The sequence below is a fragment of the Erythrolamprus reginae genome, chromosome 3 (assembly GCF_031021105.1).
Source record: "Erythrolamprus reginae isolate rEryReg1 chromosome 3, rEryReg1.hap1, whole genome shotgun sequence".
NCBI classification, from domain to species: Eukaryota; Metazoa; Chordata; class Lepidosauria; order Squamata; family Dipsadidae; genus Erythrolamprus; species Erythrolamprus reginae.
Window position 1 is genome coordinate 216,502,832 of NC_091952.1, and position 19,594 is coordinate 216,522,425.

The window sequence follows — 19,594 nt, forward strand, 5'->3', positions numbered from 1 at the left end:
ATTTATCTAATTTATAAATTTGTGCCAAATGTCCAATAACAGCAACACTTTCTGGGCCAACGAAAGTATTTCACAGTATAGGGATAGGAACTTTCAAGTAAGCTTCCCACATTGTTCCTTTACAATTGAGAGCAAAAATGTTTGAGGTTGCAAGTAGTATTTCTTTCATCAGCTTAGGAAGAAAAGTTATAATTTTGTAGCCACTGCCATTTCTTTGTTCTCTTCTTCAGTTATATCAGTTATAATTAAAAAAGCTGAGAAACAATCATCATAACCCTTGTGGAATAATCGTTTAAGTGTAGTCATGGGTCTGGAGAAACCCACGTTCAGATCACAAACAGATCATAATACTCGTGGGATAACTTTGGGCCAGCCACATCACTATCTTGAAGAGCTGTTGTAAGGAAAATATGAGATTTTGCAATGCAATGCCTTGCGCTCCAAAAGGATAGGCTAGTTTTGAATATAATAACAAACAATAAAAGACACAATATTATTTTGAATTCCATACAAGTTGTATTTGATTGGTTAACTAACTATTCATATTCTTAGATTAGGATTGCGAATCTATAAACTTCATAAGGATGGTCATCACCATTACATTTCTGAAATTCGAAGAAAAAATTATGATTTCCAGAAAACTTCTTCCATTTCCCCCCCTCAAAATCTCTCCTTCCACAAACTACGCTATTGAAGTGCTGCTACTTTGAAAAGGAATTTCAATAAGAGTATTTTTAGCAGTTTTCAGATCTTGTTTAGATTTTAAAGGTGAGAGTAACAGTAGTCAGCTTCATGACCCATTTCCACCTTTAAACTTTGCAAAGTCTGAAAATTTCTAAGCATGTCATGGAATGTCTACTCTGACCCTCCAACAGACTGGGAGGCGGTAAGTCCTCCCTGGCTGGCCACCCATTCAGTTACTTCCTAAACAACTTACTAAATCCACAATTGCACAAGAGATTCCTAGATAAATGCATACACAGCAACATTTTGATCAGTCAACTGTGTTTTAATAAGGGAATTTCTTGAATCAGTGTAGATATTATCTACAAAAAATTGATTGTTTTGGCAGTTTACAAAGTCTGTTCCAAGCTGTATTTCAAAATATAAGCCTAAATATTAGAGAATGGCTAAAAAATAGTACAACTTTAACCTTAACTTCTCCTTTAAAACAAAATTGTCCTAACATCATATTCAAATAGATTAAATTCAATCACTATAAAAGTATAAGGAATGGCAAATTGTATTACTGTACTGGTTTTAAAAGTGAATTTTCATTAATACTCAAAAAGATTTTTATAGCTGCAAAAATTAAGTGGCCTTTTCCATTTAAACATTTAAAAATAAAAATAAAAAACATTGTGATATCAATAATCAAAAAGGCATTAATTTTATTATATTTTTTGTTAACAGTAGGAACTATGGTGCTGAAGGACTTTCCAAGTAAAAAGCAGTTCTCTTTGGGGATATTAGTCAATTAATTTAATAAAGTTCTGTTTTAAGATGATTTTTCTTTTCTGTTGCGAGGTGAGTCTGCTCCATTTGAGGTTAATGTTCCATTGATTCCATTTTCTAAAAATAAAAAACAAACAAACACAATTAACTCTTTCCTTTGGATCCCAAGCCCATAGATTATGAAGATTTAAATCATTTTAAAAGAGAGCTTTAAAATTAATTCAGGGGAAGAAGCTTCAAGCACATCCTAAATGTTTCTCATAGATGCTTTAACAGTATAATATCCAGAGATTTTTACTGGCCTATTTTAAAATGGTATTCATTTTCATCTCTAACCACAAAACGATTGCTGAATCATATTCTGCCACTTTAGAATATTTGAGAAAGGGAGGAAGCAGGTCCTTTTGGGGAGAATACAGCTCATCAGTTCTCCCTCTATGTGGTAACGTTCTCTCAGCAATTGTACTGAAGGCATGCAGGACCATCACTCCTATTTTCTGATATAGCAATGCATTTTTCCCTCTCTGACCCTGTATTCTATTCTAGATTTCACTTGAAGAACTTAATAGGTTTGCCCAAATCCCTCTTCCCCTTTTTTTCATTCCCAAGGTCAAATATGTAACAAGATAGGCCAAGCCAACTACTAGTACTCTATGAAGAAATGTGCATAATAGTCAGTTTGTGAGCTGCCTAGGAAATACAGGTAGTCCTTGGGTTATTATGGCAACTGGGATTGGAATTTCTGTGATTACGAGATGCAGGCATAAAGTGTGACATTCAGGTGATCACTGTTTACTCTTGGTAATCCTTGCAGTCCTGATTGCTATAACCCCAGAACCACGTGGGTTGTTAAATGAGGACCTGACATGATGACAACACGCACAGGAATTCCAGGCAAACAAGCAGGTTGGTGTGCGTATGTGTGAGGAAGGTGTGTGTATGTGTGTGTGGTGGTGGTGATGCTGCATGTTGGCCCTGTCGAAGAAGAGTAAGCACCATGGGGTGGGTGCTATGGGAGAGTGAGTGATTGACTTGCAACCTCCTGCTGGCTTCCCAATTGACTTTCGTTACGGGAAGCCAGCAGGTAATTTTGCCAATGGTGACCACACGCCTACAAGGCACTGCAACCATTGTAATGGCAAGTCAGTTGCCCAGTATCCATTCACACGAGCCACAGGAATGATGCAACGGCCACAACTTTGCAAGCTGGGTTGTTCAGCAAAGTTGTATCTTTGAACAGTAACTGAGTGAGTTTTAGTTAGCCAAAATATGCCTGCCCAATGATGTGTTGCAGACTTATATTAGAGAACTTGTTTTATCAGATTAAACCACATCATTATAGTTTCCCTATTGTGCAAACAACTGCTTCCCTTTTCTACTTCTGCCAAAAATACACAGAAATCATTAAAATACAAACCTCTTTCTTTTTTCGAGGGCTTGCCTTTTGTTGTCATAAACTTCTTTTTCACTGGCTGAGGAGGTGAGGAATGTTCTCTCCACCGTCTTAATTGGAAATTAATAAATTTCCACATCATAAAGGCCTGTGTTAAACAGATTGACGCCAGCACACTGATTCTATAAAGACCAGATATAGAATATCAGAATTCCTGATGATCCAGAGATAGAAAGAATTAGAAAAACTGTTTCTTTTAAGAAAATGCTTCTGGAAAGCTACTAATCTTTAATTTGCTTGTCACTAGTGTAAACAATTTGGTATATTGGTGGATTAGCAAAAGAAAGATCATGAATAGCAATACATATATTAGCCGCCCTTAGTCCTATAGGTTTATGTGACATATAAGTAAAATTAAATAAATAATCATTTTAAAAAAATGCCACACAGCATGTTTCTATGCAGCAACTAAATTAGGATGCTATGGATCAGAAAATCATATATAATTATTTAACCTAGGGCACATCAGTCTTGCATTCTGCAGACCATTTTTACTATATCCTCTGAAAGAGATCAAATCATGTGGCTAGATAAATGCCAGCACAATATTTGAAGAATAGAAAATATTGTGATAGCATGCAAAAGACTGCAAATACAGTCTTCTGTAATTAAAAAAAAAATAAATGAGTTTACTCTGAAAGTGAGCATCAAGCATCTTACTGGTATTTCTCCTCTTCTTTTTATACTTTCTAAATTATGAGACAGCACTAAACAGTCACTCTCTCCCTACTATAAAACAGTAATTGAACTATTAAAACATAACATTGAAAAAAAATCAAAATACTGTAAATTTAGTGCCAGGATTAAGATTAAGAAATGTGAAGCCCGCAGCTTAATTACAGATTTTTTTCATGTGTTAAAAATACAAATACAGAGCCTAGCAAGAGTTGGTGCCTCCAGGAAAGTTGTTAAAGGGGAAAATATGCCAGTTATGGCAAAAAAAAATTTGGTTTGCATGCTAAGAATGCTAGTGCAGGTACCCATACCCATACGCGCACATGTTAGTGCAGGTACCCACACCCATTTTCTCCCCCCACGCACTCCCGTACTGCCCCTGCACATGTGCATAGCCCCCCCCTCGCACCTGTGGACATTGAAGCTTGGGATGATGAAAAAAACGGACAAATGGGCAAACCGGAAATTCAGAAATATGGACTTTTGGTTTGCTCATTGTATTGTTTTTCTTACTCCAGAGGCTCCAAGGAAGCTTTTAAGCCCCGGAGTGCAAAAAAACAGCACAACGGGAAAACTGAAAATCTGTTTTTCCAAACTTCAAGTCTGCCTGTTGGCCCGTTTTTCACACTCCAGGGCTTCAGAGAAGCTTCCTTGAAGCCTATGGAGGGTGAAGGCTGAAAATCAGCTGGCCAGCGCATGCATGCACACTGGAGCTGACACAGGTCAATGCCTCGCGTGCCCTCCAATATATGACTCTGTGTGCCACTTGTGGCATACATGCTATAGGTTCACCATTACTGGAATATGCCAAAAGAATATATTTTTACACTGACTTTTAACCATGGTGCCTACTATTAAATATTTTGGTAACCATGAACTTGCAAATGGCTCTTAATTTACAATAGTTTATCATTAATTGGTGCAGTGACAGGACTGCTCCCAATTATAACTTTTGTTGATCATTAAGCAACTTAACCATGGTCATTAAATGAGACATTACATGACCCTGAACCCTGAACCTGGGATCATCCACTGGCTTTCCACTGACTTTGCCTGTAGGAAACTGGTTGCAAACAGTGATTATGTCTCTGTATGATACTGCAAGTGTTGTTAACCAGCTTCCCAGCAACCTGATTGCAATCAAGTGTTTGACTGCGATGAACGTAAGTGTGAAGATCAGTCTTATCGCAACTTTGAATAGTCATTAAACAAATAGTCACATCAAGGACTACTTGTATCATATAATTATTATCCTATGTATTCTAATTCAAAACAGATGGCACAATTAGCTAGCATGTGCTAATTTGGACCATTACAATTTAGTTTTGCCCCCTAGGTGATTCATGCAAGTCCAGATTAGCAAAATTATGTTTTTAAAGCATCATAAAAATGACAAAAGAATTTGTAAAATATAGTAAAAGGTATTTTAAATATTCATTTTCTTTCTTCTAATAATATACCCAATATTCCTAACAAAGACAACAGATTTCTCAAGCAATGAGTTCAAGACAAATCTCTCTGAAAATAATTTTTAATTATTTTGTTTTAATATTATATGCTCCATGAAAATATATCTGTGTTATACCTGATTGGTAGCACATTAAAGTTTCCAGTACTAAAATCCAAAGTTTGATTCTCTGCTCTAGCAAGGCCAAATCCAACAGTAAGGACAGAAAGAATTAAGGTCAGGAGTCTTCCCAAAACAAAAAGAACAGCCCACAATGTAAACCTAGCAGGAAGAAATAAGAGATACATGATTTATCAGAATTCATCTACCAATTGTGTTACTCAAATCTTCAGTTCAGATATTTATACACATTATATACTAAGTTTTCTGAGTGAATAATTCTGCCTGCTAAGATAAAACATTTTTGAAACATATAAGGAAAGATTCTTCTGTATATGATGCTATTGAGCTCTGGCATGGATTTGATACAACATTGCTATCCCTGAATGAAAAATAAAGCACAAAGGCTATTGTATACTCTACTGGAAAGGCTATTGTATACTCTTCAGTTGAGGGGATATATTCTATATGAATATTCCTAGGTAGGGACTTATCAAGATCATCCTTTAAAATAAACACATTTGAGGTCCTTGCATGTAAATGAATATACAAATCGTGTTTAATTCTATTTTGAACAAAAAGCTCATATAAGCACAGCTATTAATATATGACATACAGCATACATCATTGATTTATCTAAAAAGTAGGTAATATTCACTGAATTGTTATATGCAATATACATATGTGTTTATCCATGCAGCAAGTATTAACTAAATATGAACAATATTGCTATACAACGTTTATAATGTGAGAGATAGCATATTTGAGATGTGACAATAGAAGCACGTACCCTTTCTGGTGTTTTTCATCACTGAAGTAAAAAAGTCTGGAGATATGGAACAGAAACTCCACAAAGTAATGTAACACAAGAAGAACAAGACCAAGATGGGTCAAACTGTATAAAAAAAGAATACACCAGATGTTAATTGGCAAAAAACAAAAGACCTTTAGAACTGTTTGTCATAAAAGTGGATCTTGAGAATATTTGGTACATTTATGATAGAATACCAACATTAAATTCTCAACTCAACTCAAGGATAGAAACTGCTGTTGTGTCATCCTTCGAGTTGTGTAAAGAAAAACATGTTTAATTTAATTTATTTATGTGCTGTCCAATCCCATGGGACTCAGGGTGGCTTAAATAATATAAAATACAATATATCTATTTGCATGGTAAGGAAGGCAGTAGTTTCCCAAAATGGATTCTCTCTTTCTAGAGACCTTTGTTATTGCCATGTTATCTATTAAAATGTGTGATGGAATCCTTCTAAACATTGGTTACATATTGAAATTGATATGTGCATTTATGACTTATTTTTTCTTCTAAATTACACTACAGGAAACATTGCAAGATAATCTTTAAAGCATCATTGGAGGCACCATTTTAAAAACTTTATTCATGACAAATTATTGGATTGGATTGTACAAATTACTAGACTCTCTTCCCCAGCAAAATAACAATGCTACTCACTTTAACAGATAAGCTCCAGTGATATGGAAAAGATATAGTCCAATGTAAACAAGCTGGCGAGGAATGTCTTCCTATAAAAGAGATGCAAGCTTATGAATTATCCAAGAATTCTTATCATATTCAATTAGCTTTCATAATTGTATTTCTTATCTATATCCTTCTCCAATTGCTAGCTCCAAAGGTTGCAGAATATGCTGGCTGCAAATTATAGGAATTGTTCTCCATTATTTAACACTTAGAAAAAATATTAAAGTCAACAATTTACCACAAAACTGTCTGATCAATAAATCATTTTACTTGCTTTTGTTTTTAATAGAATATTCCATATTTGTTAGTGGTATGAAACACTTAACTATTTCATTAGTGCCAAAAAATAACCTGTTTAATTTATGTAGTGGTCTTTAAAAAGGACACTTTAACAGGACACCATGACAGGGTATATATAACATGCTAAGCTGTAATTATTTATTTATTCATGTCTCAGCCAAAATGCTTTATTAAAATAAATTATCATATTGCCCATTCACAAAAGTTCCACGATAGGTCAATTTATAACTTACGGTATTTTTGGTGTATAAGACGCACATTTTTCTTCCCTAAAAGAGGCTGATAATTTGGGTGTGTCTTATACTCTGAATGTAGCTCCAACTATCTGCTAATGATCTTCCCAGCTCTTACCTTGCAGGCTCTTTCATTGTTTCTCTCTGCAAAGAATGTTTTCCAAGCCCTAAGTCTTTGATTTGTTTTTCATTCCCATTTGCTCCAAATGTTTCTTTCCAGCCCAAGCCAGGTGCTAACAATGTTCCCAGCTTTTACCGGCTTGCAAGCTCTTTCATTATTATTCTCTGCCATGAATGTTTTCCAAACCCTGCCTTGTTTTCATTTGATCCAGATGTTTCTTTTCAGCCCTAACCAGGTGCTATTAATGTTCCCAAGCTCTTTCGTTGTTACTCTCTGCCAAGAACGTTTTCCAAGCCCTAAGTCTTTGCAGGTTTATTCCATTGGTCTAACTTGCTCCAAATGTTTCTTTCCAGCCCTAACCAGGTGCTAATGATGTTCACAGCTCTTACCCGCTTGCAAGCTCTTTCATTGTTACTCTCTCAGAATAAACTTTTTTAAGCCCTGAACAAGGGGATAAAATAATGTGCTGAAGCTGACCAGACTAAGGATGCTAGCCAGATGAATACCTGATAAGCAAATACTTTTCCCTATTTTCCTCCCCCCAAACTAAGGTGCGTCTTATACTCCAATGCATTTTATACTCCGAAAAATACGGTAACTGTAACATCTCTTACTGCAACAGTCCAAAACAGAATATGGGAATATATGAGAATGGGGAAGAGACATAATGTTAAACCAGAATCTTAAAAGAAGAAATTGTGGAAGGTTCCTTAAAATCAGGGGTCCCCAAACTTGACAACTTTACGACTTGTGGACTTCAACTCACAGACTTCTGGGAGTTGAAGTCCACAAGTCTTAAAGTTGCCAAATTTGAAGACCTTTGTTTCAAACTAATCAGATGTTATTTCTCAATATGAGAAGCTGCTCAAACTGGCTGCAGGAGCAGGGAAAAGAGAGGCAGATTTGGATTGGCTGAAGCAAAATCTTCAATAAGTAGGACATGAGCACAAGAGTCTGAAGTGACATATCAAACCTTACATGCTCTCTGACATTTTTTTCAGATTATGAGCAACTAAATTTCAAAGGTACTTTTCTTTGCAAATCCCTTAAACAAAATTCTGCTTTTTCATGTCAGGATAACCATATTTATTATTTATGCATTTAATTTGTAAGCTTATGGACAAGGTATTTCATGCAATCTTACTTTTTTTATCTTCTGAAAATAGAATTCTGGAAAGGCATGAAACCAGTATGCCATCTGTGAGATATAAAAGAACTTCATTTGAAACCTGCAGAATACAACATGTAAAAATCAAAATTAAAATGTACTGATTATATCAATCAGAAAAACATTATTGATCTAAGTTTTTACAGTGGAGTAATATTTGCAATGTTTTGGAGCACCTACAAACTAATGGGATAACAAGGGTTATTCTAGATGCATTGTTTATAAAATAAGTTATGTTATTTGCCTGAAAATACGAGATATCTTTATACATAATTAAGTAGATGATTATTTTAATAATTACAAAAGTCAGGTGAGATAAAACAAGAAATTATTAATTAAATTAATTAATTAAATCTTAATTAAAATAACTCACGGCATTGATGTGTGTGGGTAGTCTCTCCAGAGTGATGTTGGATCTGATACATAGTTTTCCTGAAAATAAGACACAGGAAATATTAGTCCAATGCCCTATAAAGTTGCTTAATCTCTTTCTAAGCATGGCCAATATCATGGAAGGCTGACATAGAAATCTTGAGTTTAATTACTTAGCAAGCCTCAAACGGAACTGTGATTCCTCGTTTTAAAAGTGCTTCTAAATTCAAGAAAGAGAAGCAAACAGTTTTATGTGAACTGCATTTTTCATAAAGCTCAAATTAATGCCAGATGCATATAAGACAACATCAACAAAATGTGAACTCCTTCTTTTACTATAAAAACTATCTGAGAACTTTTCTTAGACACAAGTGTATCTTGGCTGGCAAGTCCTCATTAACAAATAAATTGATAACTTATACAGCCCAACTATCATACCCACTTAATAATTTCATTTAGCAGCATATTTTAAATACACTGCTCAAAAAATAAAGGGGAACACTCAAATAAAACATCCTAGATTTGAATGAATGAAATATTCTCATTGAATACTTTATACTGTACAAAGTTTGAATGTGCTGACAACAAATGAAATTGATTGTCAATCAGTGTTGCTTCCTGAGTGGACAGTTTGATTTCACAGATGCTTGATTTACTTGGAGTTATATTCTGTTGTTTAAGTGTTTCCTTTATTTTTTTGAGCATTACATACATATTGCATTCTAGGTTTAGCATTTTAAACTTTGGTATCTACTGCCCCAGGTATTGATCCTCCTTCAATCTTTTCACTTGTACACTGCAGCCAATAAGACCAGCCATTATTAGTATATTATTTATCTTTGACTTTCCCTTTAAGCAATAAAATGAATGACACTGTGAACTTACAATTTTTTCTGGAAAACTTAACAATGATACTTTGAGCAATCCATTATCAAAGAACAAAACTAATGACTCAAAAGAAAATTATAAAGAAAATGAAAAACATTTTTGATGTGATGACTATTTTCAAAGCAACATTCTCCATTATATATCTTCCTATGACTTACTCACCGACACAAGAATGCTTGTTCCCCAGACGCAAGAGAAAAGGTAAAATGCACTGAGTTGTCCAGATTCATTGAATTTACTGTGTTTTGTTTTGGAAAAGTGCATTCGCCTGTTGATTTTCTAAAGAAAAAAGTGATCTCATTATTGATAGTTAAGATAGTAAGTTACATGTCATATATATATCAAAAGTCCATAATGCAATCAATCAACTTCTACTGTGGCAGTGCCCATTATTATTCTAACAAACAATACTTACATCTAACACATATTCTTGAATAACAGCATGTATGATTATTGCCACTAGCATGTAGAAGAAAACAGTAGCCAGATCTTTGATACCATAATGATATAATGTCACTGTTTCTGTAGGCTGGTTTTCTGAGAGGAAAAAAGAACAATATTTAAGAATGCATTTGTTTTAAACAGCCTCATCCAAATTTCATCAGCAATCAAAAACCTATCTAATCTTATTTTTGTAGTCCAATCCAGTACAAAACAGTAGTAGGAGAGGAAAACCAACCCAGGCAATAGTTTAAAATACTGACATTGATCAGATTTTCACTATCTTCCTGTCCAAAATTTAAATTCAAAAGTTCATTAGCAAACAAATATATTTAAGTTAAGCTGTGATTCCTAAACCCTGATCTGCAGATCACTGATGGTTCATAGCAGGGGTCCCCAAACTTTTTACACAGGGGGCCAGTTCACTGTCCCTCAGACTGTTGGAGGGCCGGACTATAAAGAAAACTATGAACAAATCCCTATGCACACTGCACATACCTTATTTTAACATTAAAAAACAAAATGGGAATGTACTATTTAGAGGAGGGGCAAGAAGACTGAAATTCATACATGTTTATGTTTTGTTTTTAATTTTCTTTTGTTAACATCTGATTGGCTAAACAAGGTTTTCTTGGTTTATAGAAAAATGTATAAAATATTTATAGAAAAATATATAAAGAAGGAAGCACTTTGGCATAATGATTAATAAGTTAGAAATATAATTGGTGTTGTACTTCTTGAAGGAACATTAAGGAGGGAATTTAATGAAAAGAAAAGTATGTACCTGGATGACAACATTAGAAAAAAAAACTTTTGCAACTTTTTTGATGATTGATATTAGTTACTGACAAAATACCGCATTTTATTCAGGGAAAATTAGATGGTACATTGTATTGGTTGAATGTATGTTGCGAAAATTTTTTAAAAATTTACACCCCCCGCCCAAAAAAGTCCTTCCTTCCTCCGCCCCCTCCCTTCATTTCATTCTTCCTTCCTTCTTTGTTCCCTCCATTTCTTCTTCCTTCCTTCCTCCTTTCCTTCCTTCCTTTTCCTGCCATTTCTCCTTCTTTCCCTCCCTCCCTCCCACTTCTCTCTTCCCTCTCCCTTTTTTTCCTTCTTTCTCATTTGTTTTTTTCCCTCTCCCTCGTTCTTTCCCTCCATCATTTTCTCATTTTTCTCTCACATTCCCTCCCCCCTCACTTGTTTTCTCTCCTTCTCTCTCTTGCTTTCTTTCTCTCTCTCTCTCCTTTTCTTCTCTCTTCCTTCTTTTTCTGCCCTGCAACACGCCGCGGGGCAGTCGGCTGCAAGCAGAGGCTCCCAAGACGGTGGCACTGACGTCGGGTCGCAGTACATTGCTGGCGCTGGCACTGGCCCGCTGGCTGGCCCAGGACGGAGGTGCCAGCCCCATGCCCAGCGCAGCAATGTACGGCGTCCTGCAACACATCAAGCCGCCGCCGCCGCCTTGCAGCCAACCGCCCCACCGCCGCATTACGACTACTGCTGTGCCCTCCCGCTTGACCCACGCTGCGCCACCTTTGTGGCTTGCCCTGCTGCCCCGCGCCCACCAGAGCTCCCGGTGCAGCCGAAGCGCGGGGCAGAGTAGGCGGCGGCTGCTTCAGGCCCGCCCCCGAGCTGAGCTTCCTTCGAGGCAAAACTGCAAAGCTCACCTGCCGCCTCGAAGGAAGCCGAAGGAAGCTCAACTCAACGAGGACCGGCTGTTGGTCCCTTGAAGCTGCCGCTGCCCACTGCAGAGATCCATTCGCCCGAACGGAGGCGGCGGGCTCAAGGGACCAAGAGCCGGTCTTTCTCGCCGCTGAATTGTTGCAGCCTCTGAGTCCGCCTCCGGGCGAAGGGATCTCCTCGGGGAGAAAGGAAGGAAGCCAAAGGAAGCTCAGCTCAAGGAGGACCGGCTGTTGGTCCCGTGAAGCTGCCACCGCCACCAACGCCCACTGCGGAGATCCCTTTGCCCGAACGGAGGCGGCGGCGGCGGGTTCAAGGGACCAACAGCTGGTCCTCGTTGAGCTGAGCTTCCTTTGGCTTCCTTCCTTTCTCCCCGAGGAGATCCCTTTGGCCGGAGGAGGACTCAGAGGCTGCAACAATTCAGCGCCGAGAAAGACCGGCTCTTGGTCCCTTGAGCCCGCCGTCGCCGCCTCCGTTCGGGCGAAGGGATCTCTGCAGTGGGCAGCGGCAGCTTCAAGGGACCAACAGCCGGTCCTCCTTGAGCTGAGCTTCCTTTGGCTTCCTTCGAGGCGGCAGGTGAGCTTTGCAGCTTTGCCTCGAAGGAAGCCAAAGGAAGCTCAGCTCGGGGGCGGGCCTGAAGCAGCTGCCGCCTACTCTGCCCCGCGCTTCGGCCGTGCCAGGGCCAAGTAAGCCGAGGCTAGGCCTGTCGCCCCCGGCTCCAAGCGCGGGGCCTGGGCAGCGGGCAAGCATCGGAGGGCCTCCCCGTCGCCTGGCCGGGACGGTGTGGCCGTTAATAAGTTAGTGCGCGAGGGGTCCTGATAAATTGTTTACTGCCCCCTCCAGACGCTCTTGCAGGGCTTCCAGGCTCCCTGCGGGGCAGTGAAGAAGCAAAAAAGGAGCACTCTCCCGCTCTCTCTCTCCCTATCTTTCTTGCTTTATTTTTCTCTCTCACTCCCTTTCTATGTCTCCCTCTTTCTCTCTCTCCCTCTCCGCAGCAGACCCCCCCAACACCAAAAGTGCCCAAACGCGCGCAAACTTCACCGATGCAAAAAAAAAAAAAAAAAAAAGCAAAAAAACCGGCACTGGAGGGACCAAGACGGTCTGCAGCTGAGTGTCTGGAGAGGAGGCAGAAAGCCAGGCGGCGGGGAGGAAAGCAATTGGCCAATTTCTTTCTCGCCTTTAGGGAGAGGAACTGTTGCTGCTCTGCCATAGGGTGCTTTCCTCCCCGCCCCCTGGCTTTCCTCTTCCTTGCCGCCGCCAGACGCTCAGCAGCAGAGTGGAGGGGAGATTCGGGAACTTAGTATATTATATGGTAAAATCTTGCACGCTGCTGCGGGCCGGGTAAATAGCCTCAGCGGGCTGCATCCGGCCCGCGGGCCGTAGTATGGGGACCACTGGTTCATAGGGATTCCCAAGTTGATTTGCCAACATCTGGCCTCTGCCTTAGATCTGCCCTTCTCTTTTCATTGGCAATTAGCTGGCTGACCACTGATGCAACAGGGAGGCTGAATGAACACAGAAAACAGGGTCATCTGGCTCATGGTGCACTGAACCAGGTCTCCAGTTGGCCAGAGTCTGCTCACCTCTTAGCTCAAAAGTAAACAAGTAATATATTATTACGACATACTTTTGATACAAAAAATAGTTTTAAAAGTTCTTTTAAAATGGAGGACATGACTATATTATAAATAAACTCATCATGGGAGTTCTTTTGAAATAAGAAAGAGAAGGGAAGTCCATATCTTTTCGGAACATTTAGCAGTTTGTGTTATAGAAAGTTTAGGGGATGCAAAGCAGATGCCAAACCATAGTTTCATACCATGTAAACTATAGGGTTTGTACGATTGTAGTTCCTCTTCTAGAAAACTGATTCCTTCTAAATTTGCAGTATGCAAAAATGTCATTTTGTTGGGACTGGCAAAGATTTGCTTGTACACCAAGTGCAAGTCAAAATTATAAATTTGGATCAAATTATGGCATTGAGTTTTTATAGTCTTTCTGTCTGTCAATCAATCAATCAATCAATTATTGGCTGCCCATCTTACCATAAGGTAAAGAATATAGACAAACCATATTTTATTGTTTTGATGAAAGAACTAATTCATATTTTCTACAAACCAAGAAGAAAAAGATGAAATCTTCATCAATGAGAGGAAGAATGAGCAGAACGGAAGAATAAAAAAATGAGAGCCTTTCAAACAGCACTGATACAGAATTGAAACAGTATAATTAGATAGCTAAACCACTTCTGTGGTCCACCCACTAAACATTTCTGCTGTTGCTTCTGTATGTCATTCACATTTGGTTACCATTCAAGATACAATATGTTCCTGGTGGACAATAATATTGCAGACAAATACCCAAACATTCATTAGAAGATTACCTGTAACAGGAATGGTAATATTGTACTGAAGTGTAACAAAGACAACAGCTGCTTTGGCTGTAACCTGCAATAAAACAATTTGAATAAATCATAGGAACATCTATATTCTTTCATATATCTGAAAAATACATTTAACAGACTGAAGAATAATGAACTAGGCAGAGTAAAAAATAAAGGATGACTGGCAATTGCAAATAAGCATTCTGGCATTTTCTGGGGGTTAGCCTGCTTGCTATTGTTGTTTGTTTGAAGCTCAATGGGAAGAATGTAAACTTCATTGCTCATTACCTGGAAGGAAACTACAGTATAGTCTGGCAAATAAGCTGTAAAATACAGTTGTCTAAATAATGTAATTGTATTAATGGTAATTCTGCTATCAAATTATTATTTTCAACTATAAAAGCCTTCTTAAAGCAGTCATTAGCCAATCAGAAATTTAATCAGGATAAATCCATTAGGACATCGCATATTGGCAAAAATACCACTGAACAGACTTCTGCAATCTCTTGTTCATACAGTGAAGAACTAAATTAGTATAATACTGATTAAATACATTTTACACAAAGATGGCTGAGTTCACCCTGAACCATCATTGATTTAATACTGGATTTACTCAATCCAATTTCCTGGTTTTGCACAACACCGAACTCTGCATTAACCATAGTGGTTGCATTCAGGAAAAAAAACCCTGAATTGAAAGCCAATTCATACAATGCACAGGATATTCAACCTTTTGAAGTTTGGGACCCCAGCCAATGATTATTCAGCACAAAATGACAGCCTGCTATTCTTCCTCGAAAGTCTAATTTCACCCCTTTCAAGAAGGCATATTTTTTCTCCACGGTAAGGTAAAAGTGATCCGGACTAGAAATATGAAAGTTACGCCATTTAAATCCTTTATTTATTTCCATCCTTCCAAGGGCGGTAAAATGAGGATCCAGATTGTTGGGAGCAATATGCTTAATCTCTGTAAACCACTTAAAGAATGCTGTAAAGCACCATAAAGTGGTATATAAGTCTAAATACCTGGTTCCCAAGGTGGGGCCCACGGCCACAGGGGGGGCAATTGGAACCTTTTTAAACCTAGTTAATGGCCTTTTAGGCTTCCTCAGCGTGAGCAATTCACTTTTTAAATAATAAGGATTATATGTCATGGGGAAGAGAGGCCTCAGGATTTTAAAGATGCTTAGGTGGGACTTGGCTAAAAAAAGGTTGGGAACTACTAGTTTAAATGCTATTGCTATTATCTTCTGGAGCAAATGTTCTAACGTGGGTGGGTGGAAGCTCCAAAGCCTCTGCTGTGGTCCCCGAAAAGCAAGGTATGGAAGTGGGGGGCAACGCTTGCAGCCCTTCTTCCGGCACCCGTTTCCACACTCCAGCTGTTCCACAAGGCCAAACTGGATACGTGTCATACCATCCCTCAGGGGCGGGAACCAACCCCGCCCCTTCGTATGTGCCTCGCGGACGGCTCTCTCTGTTTACACGTCACCAGCCATTTCACCTTTTTCCCCCCTCCCTCCCCCCGAAACGGAGGGGGAGGAGTCGCTTGCCGCAACGCCCCATGGGGTTTGTAGTTCTCAGGCTGCACGCACAAAAGGCAACGCCTCTTCTCTCTCTCCTCCCCCCCACCTCTCCTCCTCACTCTAGCTTCGGCAATGGGAGACGCCTCGCCTTCCAGCCTCCCCCCCCTCACCCCTTGCCGGCCCTTCCCGCCCCGAAATCGCCGAGGCGGCCAATTCCCCCCTCACACATACACACCGCCCCGCCACCGAGCGCTCTCTCGCTCCGAGTGCCACGTAACCCTATCCGAGACCAGGCACTCGAAGCGTGCAGGACACGGCTCCTTCTGCACACACACAAAAAGCAAACCCACCTCACGCAACTCCCTTTTCCTCCCCCTTCCCCACTTTTCCGGTTACGAGAAGCTCAGCATCGCAAGTTGCTGCTGCTGCTGCACGTTCGAAACCCCATTCGGTCCATTTCCAGGAAAAGGGCGTAAAATACAAACGGGCTTTCGGCGTTATGTTAAGCCCGGCCGCACCAGGGCAACTGCAGCTGCTACTGACGGTGCTGCAATGGGTGGGAGACCCTCACGGACGAGGCTCTAACCAACAGGGACCAAGGGCCCGACAGGCCCTATCTGTGGAGAAGGGAACCCGCCGTTCCCCGCCGGCAGATGGTTGCAACCTTTGAGTTGGGTAGCTGCTCTTCGCCATTCCCTGCTGCTGTCATTGCGACGTACCTGCCCCCCACTTTTTTTCAGACAAGAACAGGCCACTAATAAGAGGAACGGTCGAGATGACCAGATTGACCAAAGGTTGACTCAGCCTTCCTATCCTTCCCAGGTCGGTAAAATGAGGACCCAGATTGTTGGGGGCAATAGGCTTGAATCTCTGTAAACCGCTTAGAGAGGCCTGTAAAGCACTGTGAAGTGGTATATAAATCTAAATGTTAATCCAATAAACTGACTATGTAAAACGCTTAGAGAGGCCTGTAAAGCACCGTGAAGCGGTATACTGTATAAATCCAAATGCTAATCTAATAGGCCGACTTTCTGTAAACCGCTTAGAGAGGGCTGTAAAAGCACTGCGAAGCGGTATCTAAGTCTAAATGCTATTGCTAATACGACCCGGAGGACAGACAAGCCAAGCTGCCTTTCCACACTGGAGTCAATAGAGTAGGACCCGATCGCTTGTTATTTGCCTCTTCCTCTCTACTAGCCACTAGGTCAGTGTTTCCCAACCTTGGCAACTTGAAGATATTTGGATGCTGGCTGGGGAATTATGGGAGTTGAAGTCCAAATATCTTCAAGTTGCTGAGGTTGGGAAACACTGCACTAGGTGGTAGTTCCGAGGAACATTTGCGAGCGAGATGATTGCTTTCCTCCCCTTCTAATCAGCCAAGCAGTTTGTGGTTACGGGGGGCATCCAGATGCGGAGAGATTTAAAACATACCACCGATCCACGGGCGCTACGTTCACCCCACTGCAACTCAAGCTCCGAGCCTAGAGATCAGTTTTGGCTTTCCTGGTGGTAACCCTTCCGCCCGTGTCGCTCTGAAACAGCATCCCCCGCTAATCTCCGCCCGGCCTTTCCCAACGGGGTGGTCCGGCAGCCCGCCACTCGAGCTCCTGCCAGCGTCTTCTCCCGCCTCTCACCTCGAACATGAGCCCCAGGAGGAACACCATGGCCATGCAGGAGACGATGTCCGCGTGGTTCTGCACGACGAACTCATGGCTGAGCACGGGCGGGTTTTTGTTCGTCTTTTTGCGGATCGCCATGGCGAGACCCTCGTCGGCCTCCGCTCGGCGGCTTCTCCCTCCGTCCCGTTCCTCGCGTGTCCGCTGCGGAGCCCGAAAAGAAGAAAGCCCAGGCAAGCCGCTCCGCCCAACTTGGCCTCCGCCTTTTCGGGCGACTCTCTAGCAGCTCCAGCGTTGGGCAAAAAACCGCCACTCGTCGTTTCCTGCCCCCCTCAACTCGAAACGGAGGAGACCTCGCTCCCTGTAGGCGGTCGCGGGGAATGGGCGACAGCGCCCCCTTTCGGATGGGCGGGCCGAATCCGGAACTCGCAGCTGCTTGGCCGTGGCAAAGATGCGAAGACAGCTTGGGGGGCGTAAACGGTAGAGAAAAGTGGGTGGTCCTTTTGCCCGGCCCCCTTGCGCGTCACTGCAACGTTCAGGAGGGACGTTGACCAATCACAAAAAGGCTGCGCTGCAGAGAAGCGCGCGCCTCCCGAGTGGGTTTGATCGTCAGTTGTCTGCTGAAGCTGCAGTTTCCCCCCCATTGTCGGTCAGACAGGAATTGACAGGAGAGGGTGCTGTCCAAACAGGAATTCTTAGACCGCTGATTTTTGAGAGTTGCAGTATGAACACATCTAGAGGAATCCGGTCCTAAGATTCACCCAACATAATTAGTTCTTCTTTTTTTCCCTTTTATTGAGCAAGAGGTTTTACCACTAAAAGTGCCTTTCTTTTGTTAACTTTCTGTCGACTTGGAAAGGGAGACTTACAGGAAGATTTCAAATAAAAATCCCAGCCTGTCTTACTTTGAGTTTCAGAAAATATGCAAAAAGCCATTGCAGAGGAGAGTAATTATTGTTAAGATCCGGGATAAGAATTAAATCTCAAGACTAGTGAAGATATACCGCAATTTAAATTTGACCTGTGGGAAATGTAAAAAAGAGCAAGGGACTTACTTTCATCCATGGGGGTTGTGCCCGGAAGTGAAGAAATACTAGGATACATAACTGGTTACAAGAAGTGGTAGGGTTAACAGTAGAATTCACTCCAGAACTCTTTTTATTAAGAATATTGAAATTGCAATATGACAAAAATAATAAGTATTTAACATGTTTTATATATATATAATTTTATTGGCCAAGTGTGATTGGACACACAAGCTATTTGTCTTGGTGCATATGCTCTCAACGTACATAAAAGAAAAAGATACATTTGTCAAGAATCGTGGTACAACACTTAATGATTGTCATAGGGGTCAAATAAGCAATGAAGAAACAATATTAATAAAAATCTTAGGATACAAGCAACAAGTTAGTCATACAGTCAGTCCTAAGTGGGAGGAAAAGGATGATAGGGATGATGAGAAAAACTAGTAGAATAGAAGTGCAGATTTAGTAGAAAGTCTGACAGTGTTGAGGGAATTATTTGTTTAGTGTGTCACATGTTTTGCTGAATTTGAAAATTAAGGGAGACTAGGATAGATCTATTTCAGCCTTATTTTGGCCTCATCATATATATAAAACACATACACACATCCACTGTTAGGATTGTACTGTATATGCACAATATTAGAGAAACCAAAATATACCCACTGAATCTGATAATTAAAAAAATATATGAATGCGCAAGGATGGACAAGTTACAAATAGAACTTAAAGGACAAAAAGATTCAGATTATTATGGAATATGGGAAAAGTGATATGATTGGATTGATAATTGAAAGTTTAAGAGAAAGTGTGGGATGAAGATGTAAAACTATAAAATATTGTAAGATAATATATAAACTATAAATACAAAAAAATGTATATATAAGGCTGCATATTTTTTTAAAAAAATAATCATCTCATTTGTATATGAATCCAGCTGAAAACACCTGAGTAGACTAGACTAATATCCTTACTGTGCAAAATTTTAAACTTAGAACTTGTAAGCAAAACAGTTTGGGCTTACTCAGTGTCCCAGCAGAGGCCCAACTTGAAAGGAGTTTTATACAGTAGTAGCTTTCATTGCCCTCCAAATATATGGACTTTGATCTGCAGAATTGTCTGAAGTAACTACTAGTTTGGGAGCTGACGTGTACATAGAAATCTCTGATTAGGAGAGTTTGTACACTCACCTTTCC

The 19,594-nt window shown here is 40.3% G+C and overlaps 1 protein-coding gene across 1 annotated transcript; it reads right to left on the bottom strand.

Moving 5' to 3' along the window:
* Positions 1–988: 988 nt before the first annotated feature.
* TRAM1 (translocation associated membrane protein 1) lies at positions 989–17,948 on the bottom strand. Its single transcript, XM_070747918.1, has 11 exons — positions 17,392–17,948; positions 14,235–14,298; positions 10,146–10,267; positions 9,893–10,009; positions 8,844–8,902; positions 8,447–8,531; positions 6,622–6,692; positions 5,941–6,045; positions 5,169–5,312; positions 2,873–3,030; positions 989–1,572 (listed from the first exon to the last, which is right to left on the bottom strand). The coding sequence occupies exons 1-11, from the start codon at positions 17,512–17,514 to the stop codon at positions 1,499–1,501; spliced, it is 1,122 nt and encodes a 373-aa protein (XP_070604019.1). The 5' UTR covers positions 17,515–17,948; the 3' UTR covers positions 989–1,498.
* Between the last annotated feature and the right edge of the window lie 1,646 nt (positions 17,949–19,594).